The sequence below is a fragment of the Nerophis ophidion genome, linkage group LG10 (assembly GCF_033978795.1).
Source record: "Nerophis ophidion isolate RoL-2023_Sa linkage group LG10, RoL_Noph_v1.0, whole genome shotgun sequence".
NCBI classification, from domain to species: Eukaryota; Metazoa; Chordata; class Actinopteri; order Syngnathiformes; family Syngnathidae; genus Nerophis; species Nerophis ophidion.
Genome location: NC_084620.1, coordinates 72288633 through 72301471, shown reverse-complemented (window position 1 = coordinate 72301471; position 12839 = coordinate 72288633). Strand labels below are relative to the sequence as shown.

Sequence of the window (12839 nt, the reverse complement as noted above, 5' to 3'; positions counted from 1 at the left end):
CTGGACTGTGCCTGCCTGGATGAAGGTGAGGGTGAGGTTTGGGTCACCACTAAATCCTGGACTGTGCTTGCCTGGATGAAGGTGAGGGTGAGGTTTGGGTCACCACTAAATCCTGGACTGTGCCTGCCTGGATGAAGGTGAGGGTGAGGTTTGGGTCACCAGTAAATCCTGGGCTGTGCCTGCCTGGATGAAGGTGAGGGTGAGGTTTGGGTCACCACTAAATCCTGGACTGTGCCTGCCTGGATGAAGGTGAGGGTGTGGTTTGGGTCACCACTAAATCCTGGACTGTGCTTGCCTGGATGAAGGTGAGGGTGTGGTATGGGTCACCACTAAATCCTGGACTGTGCCTGCCTGGATGAAGGTGAGGGTGAGGTTTGGGTCACCACTAAATCCTGGACTGTGCCTGCCTGGATGAAGGTGAGGGTGAGGTTTGGGTCACCACTAAATCCTGGACTGTGCCTGCCTGGATGAAGGTGAGGGTGAGGTTTGGGTCACCACTAAATCCTGGACTGTGCCTGCCTGGATGAAGGTGAGGGTGAGGTTTGGGTCACCACTAAATCCTGGACTGTGTCTGCCTGGATGAAGGTGAGGGTGAGGTTTGGGTCACAAGTAAATCCTGGACTGTGCCTGCCTGGATGAAGGTGAGGGTGAGGTTTGGGTCACCACTAAATCCTGGACTGTGCCTGCCTGGATGAAGGTGAGGGTGTGGTTTGGGTCACCAGTAAATCCTGGACTGTGCCTGCCTGGATGAAGGTGAGGGTGAGGTTTGGGTCACCACTAAATCCTGGACTGTGCCTGCCTGGATGAAGGTGAGGGTGTGGTATGGGTCACCACTAAATCCTGGGCTGTGCCTGCCTGGATGAAGGTGAGGGTGAGGTTTGGGTCACCACTAAATCCTGGGCTGTGCCTGCCTGGATGAAGGTGAGGGTGTGGTTTGGGTCACCAGTAAATCCTGGGCTGTGCCTGCCTGGATGAAGGTGAGGGTGAGGTTTGGGTCACCACTAAATCCTGGACTGTGCCTGCCTGGATGAAGGTGAGGGTGAGGTTTGGGTCACCACTAAATCCTGGACTGTGCCTGCCTGGATGAAGGTGAGGGTGAGGTTTGGGTCACCACTAAATCCTGGACTGTGCCTGCCTGGATGAAGGTGAGGGTGTGGTTTGGGTCACCACTAAATCCTGGACTGTGCCTGCCTGGATGAAGGTGAGGGTGAGGTTTGGGTCACCACTAAATCCTGGACTGTGCCTGCCTGGATGAAGGTGAGGGTGTGGTTTGGGTCACCACTAAATCCTGGACTGTGCTTGCCTGGATGAAGGTGAGGGTGAGGTTTGGGTCACCACTAAATCCTGGACTGTGCTTGCCTGGATGAAGGTGAGGGTGTGGTTTGGGTCACCACTAAATCCTGGACTGTGCCTGCCTGGATGAAGGTGAGGGTGAGGTTTGGGTCACCACTAAATCCTGGACTGTGCCTGCCTGGATGAAGGTGAGGGTGAGGTTTGGGTCACCACTAAATCCTGGACTGTGCCTGCCTGGATGAAGGTGAGGGTGTGGTATGGGTCACAAGTAAATCCTGGACTGTGCCTGCCTGGATGAAGGTGAGGGTGTGGTATGGGTCACAAGTAAATCCTGGACTGTGCCTGCCTGGATGAAGGTGAGGGTGTGGTTTGGGTCACCACTAAATCCTGGACTGTGCTTGCCTGGATGAAGGTGAGGGTGTGGTATGGGTCACCACTAAATCCTGGACTGTGCCTGCCTGGATGAAGGTGAGGGTGTGGTATGGGTCACCACTAAATCCTGGACTGTGCCTGCCTGGATGAAGGTGAGGGTGAGGTTTGGGTCACAAGTAAATCCTGGACTGTGGCTGCCTGGATGAAGGTGAGGGTGTGGTATGGGTCACAAGTAAATCCTGGACTGTGCCTGGCTGGATGAAGGTGAGGGTGAGGTTTGGGTCACCACTAAATCCTGGACTGTGCTTGCCTGGATGAAGGTGAGGGTGTGGTTTGGGTCACCAGTAAATCCTGGGCTGTGCCTGCCTGGATGAAGGTGAGGGTGAGGTTTGGGTCACCACTAAATCCTGGACTGTGCCTGCCTGGATGAAGGTGAGGGTGAGGTTTGGGTCACCACTAAATCCTGGACTGTGCCTGCCTGGATGAAGGTGAGGGTGTGGTATGGGTCAGAAGTAAATCCTGGACTGTGCCTGCCTGGATGAAGGTGAGGGTGTGGTTTGGGTCACCACTAAATCCTGGACTGTGCCTGCCTGGATGAAGGTGAGGGTGAGGTTTGGGTCACCACTAAATCCTGGACTGTGCCTGCCTGGATGAAGGTGAGGGTGTGGTTTGGGTCACCACTAAATCCTGGACTGTGCCTGCCTGGATGAAGGTGAGGGTGAGGTTTGGGTCACCACTAAATCCTGGACTGTGCCTGCTTGGATGAAGGTGAGGGTGAGGTTTGGGTCACCACTAAATCCTGGACTGTGCCTGCCTAGATGAAGGTGAGGGTGTGGTATGGGTCACAAGTAAATCCTGGACTGTGCCTGCCTGGATGAAGGTGAGGGTGTGGTTTGGGTCACCACTAAATCCTGGACTGTGCCTGCCTGGATGAAGGTGAGGGTGAGGTTTGGGTCACCACTAAATCCTGGACTGTGCCTGCCTGGATGAAGGTGAGGGTGTGGTTTGGGTCACCACTAAATCCTGGACTGTGCTTGCCTGGATGAAGGTGAGGGTGTGGTTTGGGTCACCACTAAATCCTGGACTGTGCCTGCCTGGATGAAGGTGAGGGTGTGGTTTGGGTCACCACTAAATCCTGGACTGTGCTTGCCTGGATGAAGGTGAGGGTGAGGTTTGGGTCACCACTAAATCCTGGACTGTGCTTGCCTGGATGAAGGTGAGGGTGTGGTTTGGGTCACCACTAAATCCTGGACTGTGCCTGCCTGGATGAAGGTGGGGGTGAGGTTTGGGTCACCACTAAATCCTGGACTGTGCCTGCCTGGATGAAGGTGAGGGTGAGGTTTGGGTCACCACTAAATCCTGGACTGTGCCTGCCTGGATGAAGGTGAGGGTGTGGTATGGGTCACAAGTAAATCCTGGACTGTGCCTGCCTGGATGAAGGTGAGGGTGTGGTATGGGTCACAAGTAAATCCTGGACTGTGCCTGCCTGGATGAAGGTGAGGGTGTGGTTTGGGTCACCACTAAATCCTGGACTGTGCTTGCCTGGATGAAGGTGAGGGTGTGGTATGGGTCACCACTAAATCCTGGACGGTGCCTGCCTGGATGAAGGTGAGGGTGTGGTATGGGTCACCACTAAATCCTGGACTGTGCCTGCCTGGATGAAGGTGAGGGTGAGGTTTGGGTCACCACTAAATCCTGGACTGTGCCTGCCTGGATGAAGGTGAGGGTGTGGTTTGGGTCACCACTAAATCCTGAACTGTGCTTGCCTGGATGAAGGTGAGGGTGTGGTATGGGTCACCACTAAATCCTGGACTGTGCCTGCCTGGATGAAGGTGAGGGTGAGGTTTGGGTCACCACTAAATCCTGGACTGTGCCTGCCTGGATGAAGGTGAGGGTGAGGTTTGGGTCACCACTAAATCCTGGACTGTGCTTGCCTGGATGAAGGTGAGGGTGTGGTTTGGGTCACCACTAAATCCTGGACTGTGCTTGCCTGGATGAAGGTGAGGGTGAGGTTTGGGTCACCACTAAATCCTGGACTGTGCTTGCCTGGATGAAGGTGAGGGTGTGGTTTGGGTCACCACTAAATCCTGGACTGTGCCTGCCTGGATGAAGGTGGGGGTGAGGTTTGGGTCACCACTAAATCCTGGACTGTGCCTGCCTGGATGAAGGTGAGGGTGAGGTTTGGGTCACCACTAAATCCTGGACTGTGCCTGCCTGGATGAAGGTGAGGGTGTGGTATGGGTCACAAGTAAATCCTGGACTGTGCCTGCCTGGATGAAGGTGAGGGTGTGGTATGGGTCACAAGTAAATCCTGGACTGTGCCTGCCTGGATGAAGGTGAGGGTGTGGTTCGGGTCACCACTAAATCCTGGACTGTGCTTGCCTGGATGAAGGTGAGGGTGTGGTATGGGTCACCACTAAATCCTGGACGGTGCCTGCCTGGATGAAGGTGAGGGTGTGGTATGGGTCACCACTAAATCCTGGACTGTGCCTGCCTGGATGAAGGTGAGGGTGAGGTTTGGGTCACCACTAAATCCTGGACTGTGCCTGCCTGGATGAAGGTGAGGGTGTGGTTTGGGTCACCACTAAATCCTGAACTGTGCTTGCCTGGATGAAGGTGAGGGTGTGGTATGGGTCACCACTAAATCCTGGACTGTGCCTGCCTGGATGAAGGTGAGGGTGAGGTTTGGGTCACCACTAAATCCTGGACTGTGCCTGCCTGGATGAAGGTGAGGGTGAGGTTTGGGTCACCACTAAATCCTAGACTGTGCCTGCCTGGATGAAGGTGAGGGTGAGGTTTGGGTCACCACTAAATCCTGGACTGTGCCTGCCTGGATGAAGGTGAGGGTGTGGTTTGGGTCACCACTAAATCCTGAACTGTGCTTGCCTGGATGAAGGTGAGGGTGTGGTTTGGGTCACCACTAAATCCTGGACTGTGCCTGCCTGGATGAAGGTGAGGGTGAGGTTTGGGTCACCACTAAATCCTGAACTGTGCTTGCCTGGATGAAGGTGAGGGTGTGGTTTGGGTCACCACTAAATCCTGGACTGTGCCTGCCTGGATGAAGGTGAGGGTGAGGTTTGGGTCACCACTAAATCCTGGACTGTGCCTGCCTGGATGAAGGTGAGGGTGAGGTTTGGGTCACCACTAAATCCTGGACTGTGCCTGCCTGGATGAAGGTGAGGGTGTGGTATGGGTCACAAGTAAATCCTGGACTGTGCCTGCCTGGATGAAGGTGAGGGTGAGGTTTGGGTCACCACTAAATCCTGGACTGTGCTTGCCTGGATGAAGGTGAGGGTGTGGTTTGGGTCACCAGTAAATCCTGGGCTGTGCCTGCCTGGATGAAGGTGAGGGTGAGGTTTGGGGCGGTATAGCTCGGTTGGTAGAGTGGCCGTGCCAGCAACTTGAGGGTTGCAGGTTCGATTCCCGCTTCCGCCATCCTAGTCACTGCCGTTGTGTCCTTGGGCAAGACACTTTACCCACCTGCTCCCAGTGCCACCCACACTGGTTTAAATGTAACTTAGATATTGGGTTTCACTATGTAAAGCGCTTTGAGTCACTTGAGAAAAGCGCTATATAAATATAATTCACTTCACTTCACTTCACTAAATCCTGGACTGTGCCTGCCTGGATGAAGGTGAGGGTGTGGTATGGGTCACAAGTAAATCCTGGACTGTGCCTGCCTGGATGAAGGTGAGGGTGAGGTTTTGGTCACCACTAAATCCTGGACTGTGCCTGCCTGGATGAAGGTGAGGGTGAGGTTTGGGTCACCACTAAATCCTGGACTGTGCCTGCCTGGATGAAGGTGAGGGTGTGGTTTGGGTCACCACTAAATCCTGGACTGTGCCTGCCTGGATGAAGGTGAGGGTGAGGTTTGGGTCACCACTAAATCCTGGACTGTGCCTGCCTGGATGAAGGTGAGGGTGTGGTTTGGGTCACCACTAAATCCTGGACTGTGCCTGCCTGGATGAAGGTGAGGGTGAGGTTTGGGTCACCACTAAATCCTGGACTGTGCCTGCCTGGATGAAGGTGAGGGTGTGGTATGGGTCACAAGTAAATCCTGGACTGTGCCTGCCTGGATGAAGGTGAGGGTGTGGTTTGGGTCACCACTAAATCCTGGACTGTGCCTGCCTGGATGAAGGTGAGGGTGAGGTTTGGGTCACCACTAAATCCTGGACTGTGCCTGCCTGGATGAAGGTGAGGGTGTGGTTTGGGTCACCACTAAATCCTGGACTGTGCTTGCCTGGATGAAGGTGAGGGTGAGGTTTGGGTCACCACTAAATCCTGGACTGTGCCTGCCTGGATGAAGGTGAGGGTGAGGTTTGGGTCACCACTAAATCCTGGACTGTGCCTGCCTGGATGAAGGTGAGGGTGAGGTTTGGGTCACCACTAAATCCTGGACTGTGCCTGCCTGGATGAAGGTGAGGGTGAGGTTTGGGTCACCACTAAATCCTGGACTGTGCCTGCCTGGATGAAAGAGGTGACCACAGATCTTTGTGTCCAACATGTTGATCAACGAGAGATTGTACACCTGGGTGGTGACCAGTCAGTTGGCACCAGCACCAAAGTGGGAGGGGCCTTGAAAATATCAGGGCAGGAGGACGGAAATCTCACAGCAGTGACACTTCCTGTTTGTGTCTCACCACATGCCAGCTGTTCTCCCACCAAGACACTTCCCTTTATGTCCGTGTGTGTGTGTCTGCTTGTGTGTGGTGTGTGTGTGCGCGTATGTGTGGTGTGTGTGTGTGTGTGTGTGTGTGTCTGCTTGTGTGTGGTGTACGTGTGTATGTGTGGTGTGTGTGTGTGTGTGTGTGTGTGTGTGTGTGTGTGTGTGTGTGTGTGTGTGGGCTGTGGTGTACGTGTGTGTGTGTCTGCTTAAGTGTGGTGTGTGTGTGCACGTACGTGTGTATGTGTGTGTGTGCGCGTACGTGTGTGTGTGTGTGTGTGTGTGTGTGCGTACGTGTGTGTGTGTGTACGTGTGTGTGTGCGTACGTGTGTGTGTGTGTGTGTGTGTGTGGCTCACCCAAGCGAGTGCCATTGCGTGGTATGGCCATGAAGGAGCCCAGGGTGCCGGTGATGAGGGTGACAGAGTGGGGTCTGCGCAGGGGAGTGTTCTTGAAGGTGAGGGACACAGACTGGGTGTACTGCTGCAGGAAGGACTGCATGCTGTGGGAGGAGGCGGGACCACCATGTCTCATGAAGGGTTCTGCAAACACACAAGCAGGTTCTCTCTCACATACACATCTTCATCATCTGGCCACCCATCTCACTGGAGGACCCTATAATCACAGTGGAGGGCCCCTACTATGAGAGTGGAGGGCCCCTATAATGACAGTGGAGGGCCCCTACTATGAAAGTGGAGGGCCCCTACTATGAGAGTGGAGGGCCCCTATAATGAGAGTGGAGGGCCCCTATAATGACAGTGGAGGGCCCCTACTATGAAAGTGGAGGGCCCCTACTATGAGAGTGGAGGGCCCCTATAATGACAGTGGAGAGCCCCTATAATGACAGTGGAGGGCCCCTATAATGAGAGTGGAGGGCCCCTACTATGAGAGTGGAGAGCCCCTATAATGACAGTGGAGGGCCCCTATAATGACAGTGGAGAGCCCCCTACTATGAGAGGGGAGGGCCCCTAAAGTGAGAGTGGAGGGCCCCAATAATGAGAATAGAGGGGCCTATAATGAGAGTGGTGGGTCAGGGTTAACCAAACCCTAACCCTGAGCCAAGGATGTGGTTGTGGCTTGTGCAGCCCTTTGAGACACTGGTGGTTTAGGACTATTTAAGTCAACTTTGATTGATTGATTGATTGATTGATTGATTGACTGAAAGCAAAGCGACTGGAGAACAAGGACGCTGCAAAAGATGGATGTGCTTTATTTTGGCAGATCCCGGCACCTTCCTGCCAATCTTTTGAAAGTGTCCCAGTTGGAAAGAGACGCTGATGCGGTGCTTAAGGACACCTTCATACGAGCATGCAGGTGTGTAAGGACACCTTCATACGAGCATGCAGGTGTGTAAGGACACCTTCATACGAGCATGCAGGTGTGTAAGGACACCTTCATACGAGCATGCAGGTGTGTAAGGACACCTTCATACGAGCATGCAGGTGTGTAAGGACACCTTCATACGAGCATGCAGGTGTGTAAGGACACCTTCATACGAGCATGCAGGTGTGTAAGGACACCTTCATACGAGCATGCAGGTGTGTAAGGACACCTTCATACGAGCATGCAGGTGTGTAAGGACACCTTCATACGAGCATGCAGGTGTGTAAGGACACCTTCATACGAGCATGCAGGTGTGTAAGGACACCTTCATACGAGCATGCAGGTGTGTAAGGATACCTTCATACGAGCATGCAGGTGTGTAAGGACACCTTCATACGAGCATGCAGGTGTGTAAGGACACCTTCATACGAGCATGCAGGTGTGTAAGGACACCTTCATACGAGCATGCAGGTGTGTAAGGACACCTTCATACGAGCATGCAGGTGTGTAAGGACACCTTCATACGAGCATGCAGGTGTGTAAGGACACCTTCATACGAGCATGCAGGTGTGTAAGGACACCTTCATACGAGCATGCAGGTGTGTAAGGACACCTTCATACGAGCATGCAGGTGTGTAAGGACACCTTCATACGAGCATGCAGGTGTGTAATCTCAGTCTGACCTTCTCACCTGAAGCACTGAGTGTGTGTTTATGCAAATGTCAGCTGACATAACTCCAGCAGGCACTGAGTGGCTTTCATTCATGCTTCATTTCAAAGACCCAAACAGCGACTAAAAGCCAGTAAAAACAGGTGAGCGTTGGTTTGCAAGGTGTGGTCAACACGGTCAACACGGTCAACATGGTCAACATGGTCAACATGTTCAACATGGTCAACATGTTCAACATGATCAACATGTTCAACACGGTCAACACGGTCAACACGGTCAACACAATCAACATTGTCAACACGGTCAACACGGTCAACACGGTCAACATTGTCAACACGGTCAACACGGTCAACACGGTCAAGACGGTCAACATGGTCAACATGTTCAACATGGTCAACATGTTCAACACGGTCAACACGGTCAACACGGTCAACATGGTCAACACGGTCAAGACGGTCAACATGGTCAACATGGTCAACATGGTCAACACGGTCAACACGGTCAACACGGTCAAGACGGTCAACATGGTCAACATGGTCAACATGTTCAACACGGTCAACACGGTCAACACGGTCAACACGGTCAAGACGGTCAACATGGTCAACATGGTCAACACGTTCAACACGGTCAACACGGTCAACACGGTCAACACGGTCAACACGGTCAACACGGTCAAGACGGTCAACATGGTCAACATGTTCAACATGGTCAACACGGTCAACACGTTCAACACGGTCAACACGGTCAAGACGGTCAACATGGTCAACATGTTCAACACGGTCAACACGGTCAACACGTTCAACACGGTCAACACGGTCAACACGGTCAACACGGTCAACACGGTCAACATGGTCAACATGTTCAACATGGTCAACACACATGGTCAACACGGTCAACACGGTCAACACGGTCAACACGTTCAACATGGTCAACACGGTCAACACGGTCAACACAGTCAACACGGTCAACACGGTCAACACGGTCAACATGTTCAACATGGTCAACATGGTCAACATGGTCAACACGTTCAACATGATCAACACGGTCAACACGTTCAACATGGTCAACATGGTCAACACGGTCAACACGGTCAACACGGTCAACACGGTCAACACGGTCAACACGGTCAACATGTTCAACATGGTCAACACACATGGTCAACACGGTCAACACGGTCAACACGTTCAACATGGTCAACACGGTCAACACGGTCAACACAGTCAACACGGTCAACACGGTCAACACGGTCAACATGTTCAACATGGTCAACATGGTCAACATGGTCAACACGTTCAACATGATCAACACGGTCAACACGTTCAACATGGTCAACACGGTCAACACGGTCAACACGGTCAACACGGTCAACACGGTCAACATTGTCAACACGGTCAACACGGTCAACACGGTCAAGACGGTCAACATGGTCAACATGTTCAACATGGTCAACATGTTCAACACGGTCAACACGGTCAACACGGTCAACACGGTCAACACGGTCAAGACGGTCAACATGGTCAACATGGTCAACATGGTCAACACGGTCAACACGGTCAACACGGTCAAGACGGTCAACATGGTCAACATGTTCAACACGGTCAACACGGTCAACACGGTCAACACGGTCAACACGGTCAAGACGGTCAACATGGTCAACATGGTCAACACGTTCAACACGGTCAACACGGTCAACACGGTCAACACGGTCAACACGGTCAACACGGTCAAGACGGTCAACATGGTCAACATGTTCAACATGGTCAACACGGTCAACACGTTCAACACGGTCAACACGGTCAAGACGGTCAACATGGTCAACATGTTCAACACGGTCAACACGGTCAACACGTTCAACACGGTCAACACGGTCAACACGGTCAACACGGTCAACATGGTCAACATGTTCAACATGGTCAACACACATGGTCAACACGGTCAACACGGTCAACACGGTCAACACGTTCAACATGGTCAACACGGTCAACACGGTCAACACAGTCAACACGGTCAACACGGTCAACACGGTCAACATGTTCAACATGGTCAACATGGTCAACATGGTCAACACGTTCAACATGATCAACACGGTCAACACGTTCAACATGGTCAACATGGTCAACACGGTCAACACGGTCAACACGGTCAACATGTTCAACATGGTCAACATGGTCAACATGGTCAACACGGTCAACACGGTCAACATGTTCAACATGGTCAACATGGTCAACATGGTCAACACGTTCAACATGGTCAACATGGTCAACACGTTCAACATGGTCAACATGGTCAACACGGTCAACACGGTCAACACGGTCAACACGGTCAACATGGTCAACATGGTCAAGACGGTCAACACGGTCAACATGTTCAACACGGTCAACACGGTCAACACGGTCAACACGGTCAAGACGGTCAACATGGTCAACATGTTCAACATGGTCAACACACATGGTCAACACGGTCAACACGGTCAACACGGTCAACACGTTCAACATGGTCAACACGGTCAACACGGTCAACACAGTCAACACGGTCAACACGGTCAACATGGTCAACATGTTCAACATGGTCAACATGGTCAACATGGTCAACATGGTCAACACGGTCAACACGGTCAACACGGTCAAGACGGTCAACATGGTCAACATGTTCAACATGGTCAACACACATGGTCAACACGGTCAACACGGTCAACACGGTCAACACGTTCAACATGGTCAACACGGTCAACACGGTCAACACAGTCAACACGGTCAACATGGTCAACATGGTCAACACGGTCAACACGGTCAACATGTTCAACATGGTCAACATGGTCAACATGGTCAACATGGTCAACACGGTCAACACGGTCAACATGTTCAACATGGTGAACATGGTCAACATGGTCAACACGGTCAACATGGTCAACATGTTCAACATGGTCAACATGGTCAACACACATGGTCAACATGGTCAACACGGTCAACATGGTCAACACGGTCAACACGGTCAACACGGTCAACATGGTCAACACGGTCAACACGGTCAACACGGTCAACACGGTCAACATGGTCAAGACGGTCAACACGGTCAACATGTTCAACACGGTCAACACGGTCAACACGGTCAACACGGTCAAGACGGTCAACATGGTCAACATGGTCAACATGGTCAACACACATGGTCAACACGGTCAACACGGTCAACACGGTCAACACGTTCAACATGGTCAACACGGTCAACACGGTCAACACAGTCAACACGGTCAACATGGTCAACATGGTCAACACGGTCAACACGGTCAACATGTTCAACATGGTCAACATGGTCAACATGGTCAACATGGTCAACACGGTCAACACGGTCAACACGGTCAACATGTTCAACATGGTCAACATGGTCAACATGGTCAACACGGTCAACACGGTCAACATGTTCAACATGGTCAACATGGTCAACATGGTCAACACGTTCAACATGGTCAACATGGTCAACACGTTCAACATGGTCAACATGGTCAACACGGTCAACACGGTCAACACGGTCAACACGGTCAACATGGTCAACATGGTCAAGACGGTCAACACGGTCAACATGTTCAACACGGTCAACACGGTCAACACGGTCAACACGGTCAAGACGGTCAACATGGTCAACATGTTCAACATGGTCAACACACATGGTCAACACGGTCAACACGGTCAACACGGTCAACACGTTCAACATGGTCAACACGGTCAACACGGTCAACACAGTCAACACGGTCAACACGGTCAACATGGTCAACATGTTCAACATGGTCAACATGGTCAACATGGTCAACATGGTCAACACGGTCAACACGGTCAACACGGTCAAGACGGTCAACATGGTCAACATGTTCAACATGGTCAACACACATGGTCAACACGGTCAACACGGTCAACACGGTCAACACGTTCAACATGGTCAACACGGTCAACACGGTCAACACAGTCAACACGGTCAACATGGTCAACATGGTCAACACGGTCAACACGGTCAACATGTTCAACATGGTCAACATGGTCAACATGGTCAACATGGTCAACACGGTCAACACGGTCAACATGTTCAACATGGTGAACATGGTCAACATGGTCAACACGGTCAACATGGTCAACATGTTCAACATGGTCAACATGGTCAACACACATGGTCAACATGGTCAACACGGTCAACATGGTCAACACGGTCAACACGGTCAACACGGTCAACATGGTCAACACGGTCAACACGGTCAACACGGTCAACACGGTCAACATGGTCAAGACGGTCAACACGGTCAACATGTTCAACACGGTCAACACGGTCAACACGGTCAACACGGTCAAGACGGTCAACATGGTCAACATGGTCAACATGGTCAACACACATGGTCAACACGGTCAACACGGTCAACACGGTCAACACGTTCAACATGGTCAACACGGTCAACACGGTCAACACAGTCAACACGGTCAACATGGTCAACATGGTCAACACGGTCAACACGGTCAACATGTTCAACATGGTCAACA

At 52.0% G+C, this 12839-nt stretch overlaps 1 protein-coding gene across 1 annotated transcript in view; it reads right to left on the bottom strand.

Annotated features, from left to right (window-relative positions):
• Positions 1–12839, bottom strand: part of LOC133561250 (cyclin-dependent kinase 17-like) — a 135796-nt gene that overhangs the window by 57935 nt on the left and 65022 nt on the right. Inside the window, exon 3 of the mRNA XM_061914600.1 lies at positions 6686–6868. Within this exon, the coding sequence (XP_061770584.1) occupies positions 6686–6868 (183 nt within the window). The remainder of the gene's footprint in view (positions 1–6685; positions 6869–12839) is intronic.